The sequence below is a fragment of the Heteronotia binoei genome, chromosome 5 (genome assembly GCF_032191835.1).
Source record: "Heteronotia binoei isolate CCM8104 ecotype False Entrance Well chromosome 5, APGP_CSIRO_Hbin_v1, whole genome shotgun sequence".
Taxonomy (NCBI): Eukaryota; Metazoa; Chordata; class Lepidosauria; order Squamata; family Gekkonidae; genus Heteronotia; species Heteronotia binoei.
The window spans coordinates 80,842,765-80,863,553 of NC_083227.1; the positions used below are offsets into that span (position 1 = coordinate 80,842,765).

General features: G+C 42.3%; 1 protein-coding gene across 8 annotated transcripts in view; it reads right to left on the bottom strand.

The window, feature by feature from the left end:
• Nucleotides 1–20,789, bottom strand: part of PLXNA1 (plexin A1) — a 483,656-nt gene that overhangs the window by 220,949 nt on the left and 241,918 nt on the right. For all 8 annotated transcript variants that reach the window (XM_060239681.1, XM_060239686.1, XM_060239682.1 and 5 more), the window contains exons 5-8: nt 12,490–12,590; nt 3,689–3,812; nt 3,000–3,153; nt 2,064–2,163 (exon numbers count right to left, since the gene is read on the bottom strand). In XM_060239681.1, coding sequence (XP_060095664.1) covers nt 2,064–2,163; nt 3,000–3,153; nt 3,689–3,812; nt 12,490–12,590 — 479 coding nt within the window. The remainder of the gene's footprint in view (nt 1–2,063; nt 2,164–2,999; nt 3,154–3,688; nt 3,813–12,489; nt 12,591–20,789) is intronic.

Here is a 20,789-nt window from a genome sequence, read left to right on the forward strand (position 1 = left end):
GCGGTTTTATTGCCAACCCAACAGGTTAAGAGCTTGGGAGTGATCCTGGATGCCTCACTTTCCATGGAGGCCCAGGTTGCGGCAGCTGCCAGGTCTGCCTTCCACCATCTACAGCAGATCAGGCAACCAGCACCATATCTCTCCCCCTGAGACTTGGCCACAGTGACCCATGCAATGGTCATTTCCAGATTAGATTACTGTAACTCACTCTACGCGGGCTTGCCCTTGAAGCTGATCTGGAAACTGCAGTGGGTGCAGAACATGGCAGCTCGCCTGCTGACTGCATCACCTATACGGGTGAGCATATGGCCAGTGCTCCATGGCCTGCACTGGCTGCCGATAAGAGTATTGGATCCGCTTCAAGGTGTTAGTTCTGACTTTCAAAGCCTTACACAGTCTGAGACCAACATACCTGCGGGACCATTTCTTCCCATATATGTCGCTTCGTTCGGCCTCCCAGGATAGGCTGACTGTCCCTGGCCCAAAAGATGCCTGTCTTGCATCTATCAGGGCCAGGTCCTTTTCGGTCTTGGCCCCAACCTGGTGGAATCAGCTCCCTATAGAGATCCGGGCCCTACCTGGCTTACTAGCCTTTAGTAGGGCCTGTAAAACGGAGCTGTTCCACCAGGTCTTCAAGTGAGGCAGCGGGCATCTGCCCACTAGATCGGTCGGCCTCCCCTACTGTATATTCTACTGTGCTGACTCGCTACACTGTCCAGCTGCACCATCTCATCAAAATTGTTCTGCCAAGCTATTTGTTTATAGAATAATTGTAATTGCTTTTATTAATATATGATTAATGTGATTTTATTTATGTTGTGCTCCACCCTGAGCCCCCAATAATAATAATAATTATTATGGTCATGAGAAGGTGGGTTTGGATCAGTTACTCAGCAGAGATCATAGCCCAGTTATGGACAAGACATGGACATTGTAGCACGTAGATGAACATTTAAAGTAGATACCAAAGTCAAAATAAGTCCTTGTTTATTTCATTTGGAACACCTCTTATGCGAATACCTTCCAATACCCAGGATATTCCATTCCATTACGACTTGCCATCTAGCATCCGCAACAGTCAAATGCTTCCTTCTTGGGTACCTGCCTCAGCTTTGTTCAGCATGTTCAGTGTTTCTATAAATTTACAAGATACAGTGGAGATAGTTCTGTTCTACATATGTCCATAAAGAAAGAATATTGGGAATTCTGATTTAGTTTTTAATATTAAAAGATGTTACCATTTTAAGAGCATTTTGTATTAAAAATAAAGTCCTAAATCAGAATATTTTAGTCACTGATCCACTATCAGGATTAAACATGCCTAGACCATACTGGGCTGCCAGCATGTACACAACAGGGAGCTAGAACCACTCTAAATTTTCTGCTAAGAGAAGAAGAGGGACAATTTCTGCCAATTCCCACTTCCTGCTGCAAATGACCCGTTTGTTTCAGGAGAGGATCTACCATCCCTCATGAGTGGCATTTCAGAGAATGAGCTACAGAAGGAAGGGCAAAATTGGCAAGTTCTGTTCCAGTGATGGAAATGTCTTCCATTAGCAGAAAATTTAGTCTGGATCCAACTCAAGATCTTTTCCATCTTCTTCTTACCATTAATCAACAACTAGATTCTTCTCATAGATTCTGCAGGCCAAATTACAGCTCCACTGCCAGCAAAGCACACACACAGTGCTATCTATAAGGGACCAGTATTATGCTGTAGTTGTCATCTCAGATGTCCCTGACTAAACCAGTTTTCTTGCAAGGGGTTAAGAAATACAGTTCAGCTTCTTCTCACCTTTCACCTTCACAAAGAACAAAAATGAACCACTTGATATGTTGTGGATTCTGATGCTCAAAATGCTGCAGTTGTTGCCCAAAGGAAACTTTTAAGAGCTGGGTAAGATGGTTTTGCTTTCCTGTGAATCACACACCAAACCACAATAATAAAAGCCTCTGACTTTAACCAAGTACACTTGTGTCTTTTCCTTCCAGTTTGATTCTGCCTCTCAAACCCTATGCTTAGCCTTCTCCCAGAATAAGTGCAGAAGCCAGAGGTCACTTACGATTGGTGAACACTACAGTTGTAAAAGACAAAATCCACAGCTGCAAACTTCTTCCCAGTCTCCTTGGATTTGAGGTAGAGCTTCACAACTTGCTTATCACCTACAACAGAACAGAGGAAGCACAGTGAACAGAGCTGCAGAAAAGACTGCAACCGTTTGGGGAAACACCACGGCCTGTGAAGTGGGCTAGGCTGAGAGACCACTGCTGTTGCCAGGGTACCCCACCACAGCCCAGGCTTGATACCCTGCAGCTCCCACTTTGTAGCACAGACTTCCCAGAGGAGCTGAGGGAAGTGCCATCTGTACAAATCTTTAGGAAGTGCTGCAAGGCTATTTTATTTGCCATAACTTTTAATAGAGTATAAACTACAGGTATCTGGGGGGCGGGGAGTTATTTAGTTCTAAAATTGTGGTGCTTTTGATTGTGATCTGTAAGCTGCCTTCAGCTACAAGGAAAGGCAGAATATAAGTATGTTAATCAAACAAACTCGGTGAGGGTCATAGCAGTATGGGGATTTGAACCCAGGTCCCACAGATCCTTGTCTAACTCTCTAATCATAATACTACACTGCCTCTCTAGACATTTTAATGGACTCACTCTCACTGCAAAGGGAGCAACTGACTCCTAAATCTGTATCTCTTCTACCCTTAACAAAGAAGTAAAGACCAATTTACACTCTAAAAATCACCAATGCATTGGGGGGAACCTCTCATAATACCCAGTTTCCCTTCAGCCTTGTAAGAAAAAATATTCACAAAATCACATGCAAACACTCTAATAATACTTTACCCAAAAACCTGAGCAGCACTGAACAGCCTTAAAAATAACCTGGGTAATCAACACTATGGCTGTAGGGGACAGACTCAGGCATTACCTTGCTAGAACATTTACTCAAGACTCATTTGGTGTAGGCTGAGGAGGAACTGCAGACTCACCTCGACCCCTGGTGATAGGGATGACATCCTTTGTAGAAGGAGAGCTGCAGTAGATTCTGCCATCTTCAATGCGACTCTCTGACTCTGTAAAATCTTCAAAAGAGCAGTTCACACCAGCAGAGAGATCAGGGACATTCCAGGCCTGTAGGACCAACTGAGAGGAGAAAAAGGGGGGAAAGTAATGCATAGGGTTGCCAGCTCTGTGTTGGGAAATAACTGAAGGTTTGGGGGGAACAGGCAGAACCTGTGAAGGGCAGGGTTTGAGAAGGGAAGGATCTCAGCAGGATACAATGCCCTAAAATCCACCCTCTAAAGCAGTCATTTTCTCCAGATGAACTGATCTCTGTTGCTTGGAGATCAGTTGAAATCCCAGGAGATCTCCAGCTACTACCTGGAAGTTGGCAACACTTGACTCCGACAGGAAATCAATATCTATCTATCTATCTATCTATCTATCTATCTATCTATCTATCTATCTATCTATCTATCTATCTATCTATCCCTTCCATATTTCAGTAGGACAAAAGATCTAAAAGCAAGCACTGTACCTTCCCCACAAAAATCCCTCACCCCGTTTTAGACAGACCAAAGAAAAATGGTAGTGTTAGATGTTAGGCCTATCCAGAATTCTACTCAGTGGGGCTTATTCTCAGGAAAATGTTCTTAAGATTGTGCTGCTAGTTACCTACCGGGACTTCTGACATGGTGACTGATATGTTCTTTGGCTGGACAGTCAACTGGACACACTGGCGCAGATCTGAGGCAAAGCGCTGCGGTTCCTCAGCTCGTTCACATCTGTCCTTCCGCGAACAGCTATGGAAGGAAGAAGGCAACATCCATGAGAAAAATTCTGAACTGACCTTCACTTTCTTGTTCATTTTGTTGTTGTTGTTGTCTTCCTTTCCTTTTGGCATTCAAAGAGCCCTCCGATACTTTAAACATTTCAGGAATAATAGTAAAATCAATATAACCCATTTCAACAGCTAAAACACTCTTAAGAAATGTTGCCAGCTTTCACGTTCAAGCAGCCAATTAAACAACTTCCATCATCTTGCGCAGCTTTTACTCACAAAGTCCTGTCCTTCTATAATCCCACAAATTTTGCAACCCTCAAACGACACATCCCACCTGAAGTTCGGACAGTGCTAAGTATCTTTCTCATTCATTCTTCCTACACTATCTGTTGGTTTTGAAGCAGATGCTGTCTAAGGCTGCATGAGAATGCCTGTGTAGTGACTGCATTCAAAAAATCTTACTTAGGGCACACAACCTAATAATATCATCAATGGCTCAAAACATACCATTTAAATAATAAAAGATTAACTTCTCATAACCACTTCACAAATTTCTTTTTCTGACATGGGAAATTAACCTTCATGTTGGGGGGGCGGGGGTTGTCTTTTGTTCCGCATCATTTAAATCCCTAAATGGCATGGGACAGAAAGATCACCTCCACCACATGAACCTGCACAACATTTAGAATCTTCCGGTGATGCCATGCTCTGTGAGACAAATCCAGTTTGTGAGATCTTCTCAGCTGCTGCAGCGACTGTGGAATGCACTGCCAGCTGAAGTTCATTTGGTTCTCTTTCCCCTGACTTTCTCATAATATGTGAAGACCCAATTGTTTCAGAGGGCCTTCGGCATAAGGAAAGTCACCATTTACACTTATTTCAATACTGCTGACTTGTTTTGTTTTTATAGGATCAGGAAAATGTTAATAGGACACTATTAAGTTTATGATTTATCTTAGTTAATTGATTTTACTGGTTTTTATAAGATAGTATTTATTACTCATTGCTATAAATCACCCAGAGCCCAATAAAGCACCCAAAGCCCAGATGGAGTGATTCACGATATTAAATTAACACCAACAACAACAATAATAACAATAACAATAGTTGGTGCTAGCTGATACTTATTCTACAAGGTTGTTTTATAGATTTATATTAGCTTTTTCCACTTCCACTCTGATTGCATAAGTGCTGCTTACTGGTTTGCTATTTATATATTGTCCACATTCTTATGCTCTATGATTTTAAGTCATTTGGATATTTTGGAAACAAAGTCAGGGGTAGGGACGACCTACATAAACAGTCATTTTGAACAGCAGCACAAGAGATCTCTTTGCCACAGCTGTGGTCAGGAAGCTATTAGTTTATCTCATGAGGTCAGCAGTTAAGTGTGGTTTGCAAAGTGGATGCAGGTAATTTCTTTCTTTTTAGAAATCAAGTAACTTTCATTCATTTTATTTCTTTTTCAGTCCCGCTGTTATCAAGCTGATTTTTTTTTAAAAAAAAACTATAACACTGTCTGTATTTTTTCATAATGGCTTGAAATATTATACAAGATTTATGCGGTTCAAACTAGCTTTCTGGAATTATGTTTATCTGGATAACTTTTTGAAAGGATAATTTTCCTGCTTATGTATAGCACTTGAACACATGAAGGTGAGTATTGTCTACTCTGACTATCAGCAGCTCTCCAGGGTCTCAAGCAGATTATCTTTCACATTACCTACAAACCTATCTTTTTAGCTGCAGATGCTGGGGATTGACCCAGGGACTTCCTGCATGTAAAGCAGGTGCTCTGTCACTGATCAACAGCTCCACCCCAAGCAATTGCATTCTGTGCAGAGGATGATGGCTTTTGGCTAGCATAATAAAACAAACTGATGATTCAGGGAGAATGTTTATTGGCCTGCTGAAAAAAAGCATCTGTTTGAACTAAACCCTGCTTCAAATCCATGTGCTGCAGGACTACCCAAGTCCATCTGATAACTCCCTACACCAATGCTCTTCCCATCCCTTGCATTTACCTCTCTCAGATGAACAAAATAGGAGTCAATTGCACCTTTAAGACCAACGTAGTTTTATCCAGAATGTAAGCTTTCATGTGCATGCACACTTCTTCAGACGAGGAATAGGTACAGTAAGCAGAGTACAGTAAGCATAGCTGGTGAGGTACAAAGTGGTACAAAGTTAAAAACCAATTGCAGAATAGTAAAATTAACAAATTCAGAAAACCTTTGATCTGGGCTGCATTAGCGTGGGAAACCATAGTTTCACCAAGTATGGCGATATATCCACAGTATTCCAATGTATTTCTCTTTTAGGATAGTGTATCAGAATAATGCTTTTGTACTCAAACAAGGGATATTGGCTGTTTATCTCATTACATATACTAAACCCATCTTCCATTATATTTTAATGCATTTTTTCCTAATGGCAAACTAAAATGATGTATATATTTATGTTACATGTTAAAAAGTAAATTAGTTGGACAGGAAAACTTCTGGGAAAGAAATGCCTTCTTTTTGACCCAGGTTTATTAGCAATAGAATAATTAACAGGCATTCTCACATTCTGACGTTACTGTTTTATGGTTTCCCACACTAACGCAACCCAGATCAAAGGTTTTCTGAATTTGTTAATTTTACTATTCTGCTATTGGTTTTTAACTTTGTACCACTTGGCATTCCAAACCCCACCAGCTATGCTTACTGTACTCTGCTTACTGTACCTCATTCCTCGTCTGAAGAAGTGTGCATGCACACGAAAGCTTACATTCTGAATAAAACTACGTTGGTCTTAAAGGTGCAATTGACTCCTATTTTGTTCTACCACTTCAGACCAACACGGCTGCCTACTTGGATCTATCTCTCAGATGAAGTTCTGCTTCACTTTACATTCTTCTGAAAACAGTTCTAGTTACACCAGGCATTTCGCCAGAGGGACCACTACCCTGCCCCCAGAGCACCGTTCTATCTAGGTACACTGACTCCATTTAATGAGCTTAAACGAGTTTTCTTTGCTTCCCCTCCCTGCATCTGAGATAACATTATTTCATTACAGAGAGCATTTTAATTAAGTGGAGGGCAATACAGAAAAGCAGATACACAAGCGCCTATCAAGGTCTCAGTAATCTTAGCGATTTATCTCTTGAGCAAGTGCTGGCATGACATCGCATCACAGAGCTCCTGAGCCACCACAGCATCCCACCCATCTCCCCGAGGTACTTCAGGGAAAGAGATGTCTTTGAGTTTAATTAAAATGCTCCACATGGCTAAACAGTCAGGGCTTTGCACCTTCTAAGGAGGTTTTCTGCTCCAAACCCAAACGAACAGCACCACCACCCACAATGCCTTTTTGCTCGCTGTTTCTGTTCTTCTCTGTATGTTCTGTTCTTCAGGAGGCAGCCTGTGTTGCTACCTAGAGCAGGGTTGCTGTCAAAAGAAATCTGATGAAAGGGAGCTTTGACTCTTGAAAGCTCATACCTCCAAAATCTTGTTGGTCTCTAAGGCGTGGCTGGACTCAAATCTATCTGTTCTACTGCAGATCAACATGGCTACTCTCCAATTCAGACATATTTAATTCGTTCAGTTTTTCCTCAGACTTGAACCCAATCAAATGGTAACCACATAAACTAAGCTTGTTATTCCTTAACCTGTTAAAATCTTTATTATACTATATGCTAGTTTACTGCTCACCCTCTACCTATATGTATGAACTGGTAAATTCTATTTCATTGTATCTGAAGAAGTGTGCATGAAAGATTTATTCATACTTTGAATAAAACTTTAGGTCTTAAAGATGCCACTGGACTCAAACTTTGCTCTGCTGCTTCAGACCAACACAGCTACCAAAATGAATACAGCTACTCTCTGAATGTGTCAAAGGAAATAATCTCTAGAGCCATAACTTCTCTTCCATTCCTGAAACACAGGGAGCAGAGCTGTGGTTGTAGGTGGGTGCTGTCTTCTCTAGCCCACACTGAAAGCCAACAACAGCCAGGCAGGCTGCCACAGGAAACAGCTACACCACAGTAATCTAGGTGTTTTGAAAGCCTGTGTTTATTAAAACAGCACTAACAACAATGTAGCCAGGCTAACCCACAAGCTATAATAAAATTCCAGGTTATCAGCTCAAGTATCATCTTACAGTCTAACTGAATTAAAGGGGTTTTGCCTGATAACTAAAGGGGAAAGTAGTCTGTTCTGCCTCTCTAGAAGGCAAATTACTGAACTAACCCCTGAAAACACAGAAAATCCCACTCTGGGAAATCCACACAACCAGCCTCTAATGCAAGGGTGTCAAACATGCAAGGGGCCAAATCAGGCCCCTGGAGGGCTCCTATCAAGCCCCCCTGCAACTGGCTGTCATCTGCTTCCTTCTCCCTCTCTCTTGCTTCCTTCTGCATCTCAGTTTGCTTTGCAAGGCTTGCTCAATCACACAGGAGCTACAAAGCAAAACCTCAATTTTCTCCATTGATTGAAGCTCCCCTAGGGAAGGAGGGAAAGAGTCAGAGCTTCCTTTGCCCAGTTCCCTGGATCCCATGGAAGAACTACAAAGAAAGTAACTTTAAGACCGACAAGTGCTAATGTTTTAAGCATGTTTTATTTTAAGGTTGTTGTTTTAAAAAAAATCTTTAGTCGTGTTTGTCTGTGTCCTTTAAAAAGTTTATAAATCTGCTGCCTTATCTTAAATAGGTACACACATGCCTGGCCCAACAAGGTCTCATTTATGTCAGATCTGGCCCTCATAACAAATGAGTTTGACACCCCTTCTCTAGTGGCTAGGAAACTCTGAGGAACACTGCCTGAGATCTCAGTCACCAGGGAACAAGCATTCCCTACGAGTTGTTAGGTCCAGGCCACTGACTGATTATAACAAAGAAAGCAACAAACAGCTGGTCCAGCAGGGACTGAATCTGTCCATCATGCACTAATGGACTCTATACCCTGACCATTCTCCATCAGCTGTAGCTTCCAAACAGGTAATGTTACCAGAATGCATTACAGGTTCAGGAGTTCTAATCACAAGCAGCAGACTAGCTTGCTTCTTGATTAGTCAGTGACTCCCAGCAGCTCTAAGTCAATTCTACAAGCAGCTCTCCTTGGCTACTATGATCTTGAATTCCAATCTCCATCCCTGTCTGTTTGCTTTGGAGGGATTTGCTCTGACTGGAAGTGAAACAAGTCCTGACCTAGACGATGTTCCTATTTCATCGCAGAAGACAAAACTCACTAAGGTATTGGTTCATTTGGGACCACCAAGGGCATCCCATTTCCCCCTTCCAAGTGAAATTCTTTTGCTTGTGCCACTCTAATTCAGTGCACTATATTCCACTCTATTCAGGGCACTAGAACAACTATAATTTGACTGCCACAAACCTAGATCAAGAAATAGGACTGAGTTTGCAAAGGAGTTAAGTACGTTCTCTTTGAAGTACAGGCAAGACAATAAAAGACTACATAATCCAAAGGCTGACAAATCCTAGTCTTCCAATACTAGTATTACTGGCCTTCCAATACTAGTATTACTTCTTCTCTCCTTTTACCCTATTCCATGGACTCAGAGTAGATCACAGAACTAAAAATACAACCGTTCAGAAGTTGCCATCGCTCATATAATGGTAGGCAATTGGCTTCAGGGTTGCAAGCTATTCTTTTGGGCATGTGGCCTGTGTCAATCTCCACTTGCAGGGAAACAATTTCTGGAGCATTCTCAGGAAAAGAAGCCACATTTCTAGTCCTCAGTCACCTCCCACATTTGACACTCAGAATCCCCCTGTGCACCAGACAGCTGAAAGCACAGTCTGCCCATCAATCAGTTCTGCAGCATATAACACAGGGACAAGGCTAGGCAAAGAATGCTCCCTAGAGATAGAGAGACAGACAGACAGATCTTGCTTCTTCCTGCTTAATGAAAATGGATGAAGACTATTCCCCCTCTCCGGATGCTATCCCCAACCGCCTACCCTCTCCCAAGGTGCCAGTTCCACATCCATGCCTATGGCAGCTCAGTGGGATAAGGAAGCCTGCCGGCAGCTGCATTGGACAGAGCCGTTTGTCACCAGGAAGGTCAGAAGCAAATCTGCTGAGCTGGATTATTTTCTCTTTCTCCAAGGCATGATAGCAGCTTCAGGGTTAAATATGCACAACAGACCTTGGCAGGAGCATCTAAACTAGCCACCAAATCAAAGCAGCTGCCTGGCCAGCAGTGAATCTCTGATGGGGATTTCAAGGGCATAATAGGTGGCTGCAGGCTAAGGAGAAGGGAGATATTCAGAAGACTGGTAGTAGCTGGTCAGGAAAAAAAGTCTGGACCAATCTGTATGATGTCCCAGAAATGGAACATCATAGGAGAGTTTCAGTGACATCATGCATATATTTACATTGCATCTGGCTATGGTGATTATCAAATCTTTTGCCACCAACTCCATGAGGGCCAGGTTTCTAGTCCTTAGCTTTAAGGCACTCAGCCTCTGAGTATGTGCCACACCAGACATGATGCTTTATCCTACTCTGAACGCATACTCCATCATGTGTGAAATTTGGTATAAATATTTATGACACTGGCTGGGAAGTTAATCCAGATAGAAACTTCATGACAAAATGAACGTTCATGCCAAAAGCTAACACATAATGGTGTAATATTTCCTACTGAGGATGCATTTAGTCATCCAGTTTAACCACAGTTAAATAAAAATAGTTAATGACTCATTCATGCACCTGGCTCCTCCCTCTGCCCCCTGCCTTTTCTCAAGGAGCACAATGAAGGGATTCTGGTTTGAAACAGACTTCAGATATCCAGACAAAAATGCAGGTGAGCAGCTTAACGACAGTTATTTTCCAGCCACAAACTGAGATCCCCAGGTACACACTCTAGTTAAGAAGTCCTGGGAAGACAGAGGCATGGCACAAATGGCATTTGCACACATTTTTTAATGTAACCATGGTTAAAATGGATGTCTGAATACAGGCCAAGAAATTATCTACCTGCATTTATTTATTTACTTCATTTAGAACCCACCTTTCTCCTCAAAGCAGCTTATAGTCTCCTCTCCTCCATTTTATCCACAGAGCAACCCTCTGAGGTACTTAGGCTGAGAGTGGTGACTGGGCCAAGGTCACCCAGCAAGTTTCCAAGGCACAGTGGGAATTCAAACCTTGGTCTCTCAGATTCTAGTTCTACAAACTGTTATGCCTATATCTCCCTTCTCATATAAACATCCTCGTAAAAAGGATGCAATGCCTTTTAAGTGTTCAAAGTGCTTCATGCACATTAGCACTGAATCCTATGAGGCAAGTAAATACTGCTATTCATGTTTTGCAGATGGGGGCGTGGAGGCTGATGGTAAGAAAAAGAGTAGACATGGATCTCTAATTCAGCTGTCAAAGCCTGCAAGCACACAGGGCCCCAATACAAACTGGAATCATACAGCGTGGAGAGAAGGGGCTTAATCCTTGAAATCTTGCTTGGTTTTGCTAAGCAAAAGGTTCCCATCCTCCCAAGAACTCCTGTTCATAGCACTGAAATGCTAATGATGAGAGAGAGGGCAATTCCATTTAGTGAAACCAAGCAGTTGGAAGGGTTAACTCCACACACACACACACACACAGGTTTGCATGTTCTTGCAGTTTGCCTTTTGGATGAACTGAGCTCTGTGATGTTAATTATGCTTTAAAAGAGGATTAGACAGTTCCATGGAGGACAGGTCTGTCAGTGACCACTACATCCACATTCAGAAGTACTTTCGAATATCAGTACCAGAAAGCAACACTGGGGAAGACCTAGGCTTCTATGCCTTCTTTGTTGGTCCTCCAGAGCCACTGTGTAAAATGAGTGCTGTGCTAGATGGGCCACTGGTCTGATCCATCTGGGCTTTTCTTATATCTTTTTTGGTCCCAACAGTAGCTTATTTAAGACTACCTACTAAGTTCATGGAAAAGGCAAGATCTGAATATCTTCAGTCCCCACCCCCCTCACAAGCTCACCTTGTGTGAGCCCCACTGTTACCTTTGTTTGCAGCATTGGTTTGGGTCCCAAATTGCCATCTGTTGGTACAACAGCAACAGCATGGTATTTCTCTAAGCAGAGCAGGGAGGACAATTTCTGTTGAACACCCTCCTCCCGCCCCAGGCACTGCAAAGCCTCAGTTTGCCCCAGATACTATTTCTGGGGGGCTGGGGAAGCAGAGAAAGCTGCAGTGGGAGGGGATGCTTCTTATGACCCAAGGTATGTGTCTTGCATGATGCTATTATCCTCTCCCTTTTTAAAAAAACCTGTGTGCTTATTAGAATGTTTACATACTGCCTTTCCAGTGGAGAAGCCACAAGCTACATCTCTTTTTTTAAGTCCAGATCTTTAGTGCATATATTTTCCAAAAGCAACCGAGCTTCACTTTACCTACTCCTACACTTTCTTTCCTCTCTCTTATATTCACTACTAACTTTAAATCCACTACTAACTTTCATACCTCTCCCCAATCCTCATTTTGTTCACTTTATACAGACCTGGTGCCTTCTGGGTAGGAAATACATCAATTTGTTGTTGCTGTTCTCTATAATGCCTAGTATACCCCTAACACTAAATAAACAGTAATACAAATAGATGGAATTATTAGCCCAGCTGTTAATTCAGTTCCCATAAACGCAGGGGGGGGGGTGTCTATGAAGAGGTGCAAGATAAGCTGTGCACATACTCACATGTTGTGTAAAACACACCAGCCGCAGTGAGGATCCCTGGAGCCCAGGCACAATGCGCAGGTTGTATATTGCTCGCAGCTCTCCACTGGCACACGAGTCACCTGGGACACACACACACACAAAAAGGGCAGAGAAATCAGTTCATCCCTTAAGAATACCAAGTTAGTCAAGTCCTTATCAGCTATACGCTGATAGTTCCACAGAAGCCCTTCTTCTACACTCAGGAGAGCAAAGCAGATGTGCTTTGCATCAGAACTAAAACAAGTTCATTAGAAGAGTCAAGGAGGAATTGGAACAGTTCTAGAATTCAGAATAATGTATTCTGTACTCCCCCCCCCCAAAAAAGAGCATCCTTTATATAATACAGAATAACCACAATATTTCTGTTGAAGCATGTAATAGGCCTAAACTGAGAGAAACACAGTTCCATGGGAATGGGCATTCCAATGTTGCCTGGTTTAAGTGGATGGAAATGACATTACTAAAGGAACCAAACTTGGAATAGGGAGGGGAAAGTATGTGCATACATTAAAAGTGTGAAGGCCCTTCTGAGCAGGTAAGACAGAGGGTGGAAATGACAGCAGAAGTCTGGGAAATCTCACAGGGACCCTGGCATTTCAGTGTATTTTTTGGAGGAAGAAAGAAGAGAAGGAGGGACGCTTTGCTCAGGGATTAAAATAATTTCCCCAGATCTCCTTCCTTGCTATCACCATGTTAAAAACCCAAACACCACCAGCAGGCATGAAAGGGTCAACAAAATATAGGTCAAAGCCCAAGGCTCTCTCTAAGCCTAGTATTAATGATCTGAGGCGCCCTGTTATTTCTTTGAGGCTGGTGATCAGAGCAGGGGGAGAGGGAGGCCTGCTCCTGTGCTTTCAACTGTGTTTCCCAGAGGCAATCCTCAGTCTTGGAAATTAAGCACTGAGGCTATAAAACCAGACCCTACCACAGAGTGGGGCCTTTATCAGTCAATTGTACATCTGGAAATAGTACTAGATCCAAATAGGCAGCCGTGTTGGTCTGAAATAGTAGAACAAAATAGGAGTCAATTGCACCTTTAAGACCAACTTAGTTTTATTCAGAACGTAAGCACACGAAAGCTTACGTTCTGAATAAAACTAAGTTGGTCTTAAAGGTGCAATTGACTCCTATTTTGGAAATAGTATTAAAATTGTCACTTGCTGGTGAACGGTTTTCTATGCCCTTTGGAAGCAGGACGGATCAATAATGTATCTTATATAATTTCATATCGATGTATATATCTGCTATTTGGTTTGAATAAAAACAATTTTAAACGATTACACTGCCAGTAAGACCCAGTGCAGAGCAGAAGAGGATCTCAACATGGGTCTTCCTGATCTAAAGCTAACACTGTGCCCACTGACTCTTTAACAGTTTGAAGCCCATCAAAATGTTCAAGTTTGACAAAAGGAACCTCCAAGGGTCTGTTACAAATAAGCCCTATTCACACAGCATGTTGAGTCCGTGTTAAACTGACCCGGTTCTGTTCTGAATATCTTTGTTCCGGATATTATCGATCAGACTACCATACTGCAATTCTCATCACTCTGCGGTGAAACCATCTTCTGCTGTCCACACGATGGCACCATGCAGTTCTTTTTTTGTTTGTTTGTTCCCTCCACCATTAGGTGCATAAGAGCATTATGCACACACACACATTATGTGCATATGCATGTGCGCATAGGTAAAGCATTATGTGGTTATGCTTTATGCATATCGCTAAGTAGTAAAAAAAATGGCGACCGTAAACCGGATGTCTGAGGCTCCTTTTGCTCTGGGACAGCCTTCAGACATCCGGAAGTTGGTTAATATCACAGCAGAACTATCCAGACGGAGAAAACAACAAGGTGAAACCGGACAACTCAAAAAACACCACAAAGGAGTAGGTAACAAAATAATCCGGTTTGGAGAATAATTGGAGGTGGGTGACAACCAGGAGGCAGATACTGCAGTCTGATCAGCCACTTTTAATCCGGTATGAAACAGCAGCGACAACTGATTAAACTGTGCGTCTGAACAGTCCTATAAGGTGGATATCAAGATGGCATCATTTAAAAAAAAACAATAGTGATGCTGAGTCCACAGACAGCAGGGAAGAGTTCATGTATCTCTTCTGTCTATTTAAGTTTTATTAGTTTCAAAGAATTGGGAATAGGGAATAAGAAGGGATAAGAAATAAAGATTATAAATCAGTCTTAATCTGCATAGAGAGTACTTTCAAAGAATACAAGTCTACATCTGCAATACTTTCTTAAAATACATAGATTGTCACTTATTGTTGTCTCTAACTTGTGCACCATCAACATTTTGATATCTTGTATTATAAATCTTTTTGTTAAAATATCTATTGAATTTGACATTTCCAGTAAAAGCAATCTTGTAATACAGAATACAGGAAAAAGGAGATATGTTCACACCAGAGACTCTTAAAAGTCTTGAGTATCTAGCCAGGGATAGAATTTCAACCAATATTTTCTTGCTTCTTCCTTAGATTTCCCAGCCAACAGCTGGGATAAAAAGTCCAGCTCTGCTGTTTCCAGAATTTTTCCCACCAAGTCCATTCTCATGGGGATTTCCTGAGATTTCCATCTCTGTGCCAAGAGAATCCTGGCTGCTGTAATGTAATGCACAACAAATGTCTCATTTCTTTTGAATAGTCCTCAGGAAATATATTCAATAAAAATAGTTCTGGTTTGAATTGAATCTGTGTCTTCATAATCTTCTGTAATAATTCATGAACCATTTTCCAGTAGCCCTTCACCATCACATATGTCCATCGCATATGATAGAAAGAACCCACTTGTTTAGCACATTTCCAACATTTGTTAGACATATTAGTATACATCTTGCACAATTTCTGTGGAGTCATGTACCATCTGTAAAACATCTTATATAAGTTTTCTTTAAAAAGTTACTGACCTGGTTAATTTAATATTGAACTTCCACAATCTCTCCCATTCTTCTAATGTAATATTATGACCCAAATTTTTCTGCCATTGGACCAACTTGTATCTCTTCTGTATAGGGTTCCCATTACCCTGATGGGGACAGGGGTTCCCTCACTTTTGTGGCCTCTGATCTGCTGGAACTGGCCAAAGAGCTCCGTTGCACCCAATGTCCCTGACGCGATTATAGTACTTGGAGGTGACATCATTGCGCTGGGCACATCGTGTGGGGACGCGCTATCATTTTGGGGAAAACTCTGTGTTATCCTAGAGTTTTTTTCCAAGATGACAGAGCATCCCCCACTTTACCTACCCAGCAAGAAGACCACCCAGACAGAGGACTAAAATCCCTCACCAGGTAAGACCTGGCAACCCTACTTCAGTGGACATCTTTGGGAGACTGGCCATGTGCATAAACCCTCTCAAGACACAAGGTTCTAGACATGGCAATTAAGAAGACTGTTCTTTAATCAAACACCATCAAAGGTGACCTGCCCAAAGTTCATCCAAGTTCTTAAAAATTCAGCATACTATTCACATACCTGTTTCGAAGGGAGGTAAATGTATTTCTCTTATGCTGCTGCCACCTACCAATGAGCATACACACCGCACACAAACACACATACCTACACGGGCTGGGCAAAAAGCAATGTATACCTTGTTCCTACATTCTGGTTATATGGCTTTTATGAGCACAAACTCCTCTTTCCTTGTTTTTTCTTATTTGAAGAAGATATTTGAAGATATTGGATTTATATCCTGCCCTCCACTCTGAAGAGTCTCAGAGCGGCTCACAATCTCCTTTACCTTCCTCCCCCACAACAGACACCCTGTGAGGTGGGTGGGGCTGGAGAGGGCTCTCACAGCAGCTGCCCTTTCAAGGACAACCTCTGTCAGGGCTATGACTGACCCAAGGCCATGCTAGCAGGTGCAAGTGGAGGAGTGGGGAATCAAACTCAGTTCTCCCAGATAAGAGTCCGCACACTTAACCACTACACCAAACTGGCTCTCCAGTTTATCCCTAAAGTAAGACCCCCTCAAAAATTTATTACACCTTTTGTTTTTGTTTGACTGCCAAATCTGACCCAGCAATATGAAAGTTTCCAGGCACTTACCAGAAGATAGATGAAACCTTCTGGGGTTGGGAGGAAGAGAAAAAGACAAAAAGACTAATGTCCCCATGTGTTCTGTGGTAGCAGTCCTCACAACTCTGTTGTTTCAATACCTAGCTACAATGGTGATAAAACCTAGCTTTTAGACAATCCAGTACAAAGTTGATATTTTTAATATTAAATGTTAAACATCACCTTAGAAGTAACTTCTGTGAGACATGGGAGCATCAACTAATGTGTGAATGAGTGCATTTAATTATCCAAGATAGAGGTTTAGATCAGAACATGGTGAAGCATGTTACAAGAACAGAAAGATCATAGTAAAATCACTCACACCGGTTAACAACAACTGCAGAAACTGTCCTGGCCTGGCCTGGAGCCATTCCTACAGGGCTGGGAGTACATCCTTCCTTTGCTTGATCGACATGTACACAAAGCATCGGCAAAGCTCCTGTGCTGCCCTCTAGCTTCAAGCAGCTGCAGCACAGGCTACTTCAGTTTCCTAGATGGGTGAGTTACTTCATTTTCTGTTTTCCATTGTCATCAGTCTTTAACAGTTGACCTAATCAGTCTGTGATAGACATAAAGGACACAAGAGGAGGATATTCCTTTTTCTTTGTGGGGGATTTATGTGATGGTGTAACAAATCATCATTCCACAGGCAAACCAAACCACCCAACACAGCCTGTTCCTCTGCAGACAATTCAAATAAAGATAATCAGCTACTTCTTACAGTTCATTCCAAACCTCTACCACCCTCCTGGGGACTGTTACTCTAGAGCAGAGGTGTCAAACATGTGGCCCAGGGGCCGAATCAGGCTCCCACAGGGCTCTTATCAAGCCCTCGAGCAACTGGTTGTTGTCTGCTTCCTTCTCCCTCTCTCTTGCTTCCTCCTGCATAACAACTTGCCTTGCCAGGCTTGCTCAATAGCACAGGAGCTTCAGAGCAAAGTCTCTATTTTCTCCATTGGCTGCAGCTCCTCTCTTGGGGAGGAAGAGGGGAGGGATAGCTTGCTTTGCCAGGCTTTCTCAATTACACAGTAGAGCTACTAAACAAAGCCTCTGTTCCTTCCAGCTGGGGCCTCCCCCCCAACTCCTGGTTCCATGGGGAAGGAAGGAAAGAGCCACAGTTCCCTGGATCATACAGGAGAGACAAAAAGAAAGCACTTTTAAAACCAATGAGTGCTAATGTTTTAAGCATGTTTTATTTTAAGTTTTTTAAATCTTTAATTGTGTCTGTCTGTGTCCCTTATAAAGTTTATATTTTTGCTACCTGAGATTTCATTTTATGGTGCTCATGGCCTGACCCAACAAGGTCTCATTTATATCAGATCTGGCCCTCAAGACAACTTAGTTCAACACCCTTGCTCTAAAGGAAGCCCGCTTAAAATCGACAAGGGACCGGGCCTTTTCTATTATGGCCCCCTCCTGGTGGAACCAGCTGCCGGAAGAGGTGAGGGCCCTGCGGGACCTTGCCCAGTTCCACAGGACCTGTAAGACAACCCTCTTCCGGCTGGCCTATGACTAGCTGGTACAAGAAACTGAGCGTAGTTATACTGGATGTCTGCTGCCCCCAATGGTTTAAATGTTTTAAATGGTTCAATGTTTTAAATGGTTTAATGTTTAAATTTAAATGCTCTATGTTTAATGCCTATTTATGTTAGATTCCTGTGTTGTAAGCCGCCCTGAGCCACTTGTTGGGAAGGGCGGGATAGAAGTCATAAAATAAATAAATAAAATAAAGCAAGCCTGTTAAAAACATCTGTCCTCATGTTGAACGCAGCCCTATCAGCAGGGCTTTTTTTTTTTTTTTTGGTGGGGGGGGGGGGACACACCAGATCAGAGTTCTGGAACCTCTACATGGAAACAAAGTTCTCCAAAAAAAATGCCTAAAAGTTCATGAAGGGCACTGGGGGAGCATGGCAGTCTTTGATCCAACAAAGTACGTTAAAGCACACTGTTGCTTTAAGCTCATCATTCAGTGTTAGACACCAAAAGAAAGACCTGAAAAAGAACTGAGGAAGTTGGTGACATGACTAAAGCCTGGAAAGTGCTTTAAAGTAGTGGTAAGTCCACAGTGCATGAAAATAATATTGTTTCAAAGAATTCCATACATTTCTCCTTCATTTTCCTCTTGGGCATTCTAGCACCTATTTTTCCAGGGGGGAAACCCCTACCTATCAGCCAAGACAGATACCCATCTACCTCTCTTCAGTATCCACATTTCCTGAGCACAGGAAGCAAAAAAAGAAAGTTTATTGAGCCCTTAATAGGTTACCAATGAGTTGTGTTTGGCTTGGTGTGACAAAATCTATGCATGCTTTTTAAAAGGCATTCACCCCCATTTGTCCTACCATGCCTTCCATGTCACACTGCAGAAGGATAAGAAATTGATTGTAACCAGTGCTTGTTTAAGTGGTACAAACATGCTGCTTAACTTTTTAATCAAGTCCTGCACTTCCCATCAGTCTCATCAAACACAGAATTAATTTAAATCAAACTGCAACATTTTGGAGGAAATCCTGAATTCATTCCATAAGTAATAACTGAACTATGTGAGAGAAATCATTGTGGGTACAGCCACTGATGGAGCTATCTATCCTTCATGAATCTGTCTAAATTCCCTTATTAAAGTCATCAGTGCTCAAGGCCATCAGTACATCAGCTGGCAGTTAATTCCACAAAGGAATTACTCAGTGTGTGAAGAGGTGCTTCCTTTTGTTACCCATCCATATTCTATATATAAACGAGTTTCATTATGACCCTCAGACTTGATTTACAGGTTCTTTTGCAATGATCCCTTAAAAATATGTGTATATCTTGGTCACGGAGTTCTTTTGCTGTGTCTTCACTTCCCAGTTCAGCTGTTATGTGCCACTTCAGTCACATCATGGATTTCCAGTCTTTGCTTTGCCAAACTAGGCTCCGCTGAACAGATGTGCATTCAAAATTGTAAACAGATGCTGTATGATCACTTTAAGTAGTATGCAAAGTAGACTTATGCAAATTACAAAGTTTGCATAGTGTTTTTTTTTTCCTGAGCAAAGAAGTTGGGATTTTTTTAATGCTGAAATTTATTTATTTACAGGCAGAATATTACCAGCCTTCACTATAACACACTGTTATGTTAGGGGATGAGGTGCAAAAGCTGATTTTCAACATTTCAAGGCAAGACACTCTCTCATATTCAACATCTCAAGTCTCAGAGACCTATCCAGTTCTTACAGTCTTCATCAAGTAACTGGGTACAATGAAGATTAAGATAATCTCAGAGGATTCTTTATTGCCTGTCCCTGTTCCAGACACTAGCCATAACCCACACTCTCCTTAATCCAACAGCAGGAGCCAGCCTTAAAGGGTTACAAGCTTTTTATTAATTGCTCCTCCAGATTTGATTAAAATCCCCTCATTCCTCAGGCCCTTTGAGCTCTGTTACAACTGCTCATTTAATTACTTTTCGCCAACACCCTGATAACAGCAGGCTGCGGGTACAAATTCTTTTCATTAAGCCAAAGGGGGACAGAAAGAGACCTGCAGGAGAAAGAAGCCCAATGTCATCATGGCCACCTCAGTAACCTTCCGAGAACCTTGCTGAGAATCTAGAACAGTGGTATTCACTCTGCAACTTGTGGACAACCATCAATGACCATCAGCTACAAAAGCCACAGACTGCTGTATACCCAGGGCACCCGAAAATCCATATATGCAATAATGAAAGGTATAACTACTATATTAAATATATCCTTTTTGATTATCAATTATTTCTGAGAACATAGAGTTGTCACTCCCCATTGCTGTTGAACTTTAGCCAGCCCTTGTGCATCTGGAGTGTGAGAAACGGCTTTCCCCTCAGCCTCCTCCCTCTCTTTTCTCAGCCTGAGGCCCAGAAGCTCAAGGCTCCCAGAGGAGACCAAGCTGGCTGTGGGCAAAGGGGAATAAAACCATGACCACTCCACTGTAGACAGGTTGTTCTTTTCCTGGGTGGCTACTGTTTTGGTGGTGATGGCTACAGAGAAAGGTAAGGGGTTGTTGCAGAGGATGGGTCCACTTACTTCCATTTATGGTATGAGGCCTGCAGTTCAAGGAGGCTCACAGCTTCCCTTCCTCTCTGCTCAATAACGTAGTCCTTCAGACCCAGCAGCTATCTCAAGGTGGGGAGCAGCTGCTAGCCACAAACCACACAAGGCAACGGATGTGCTTATTTTCCTGTAACATGGAGTGA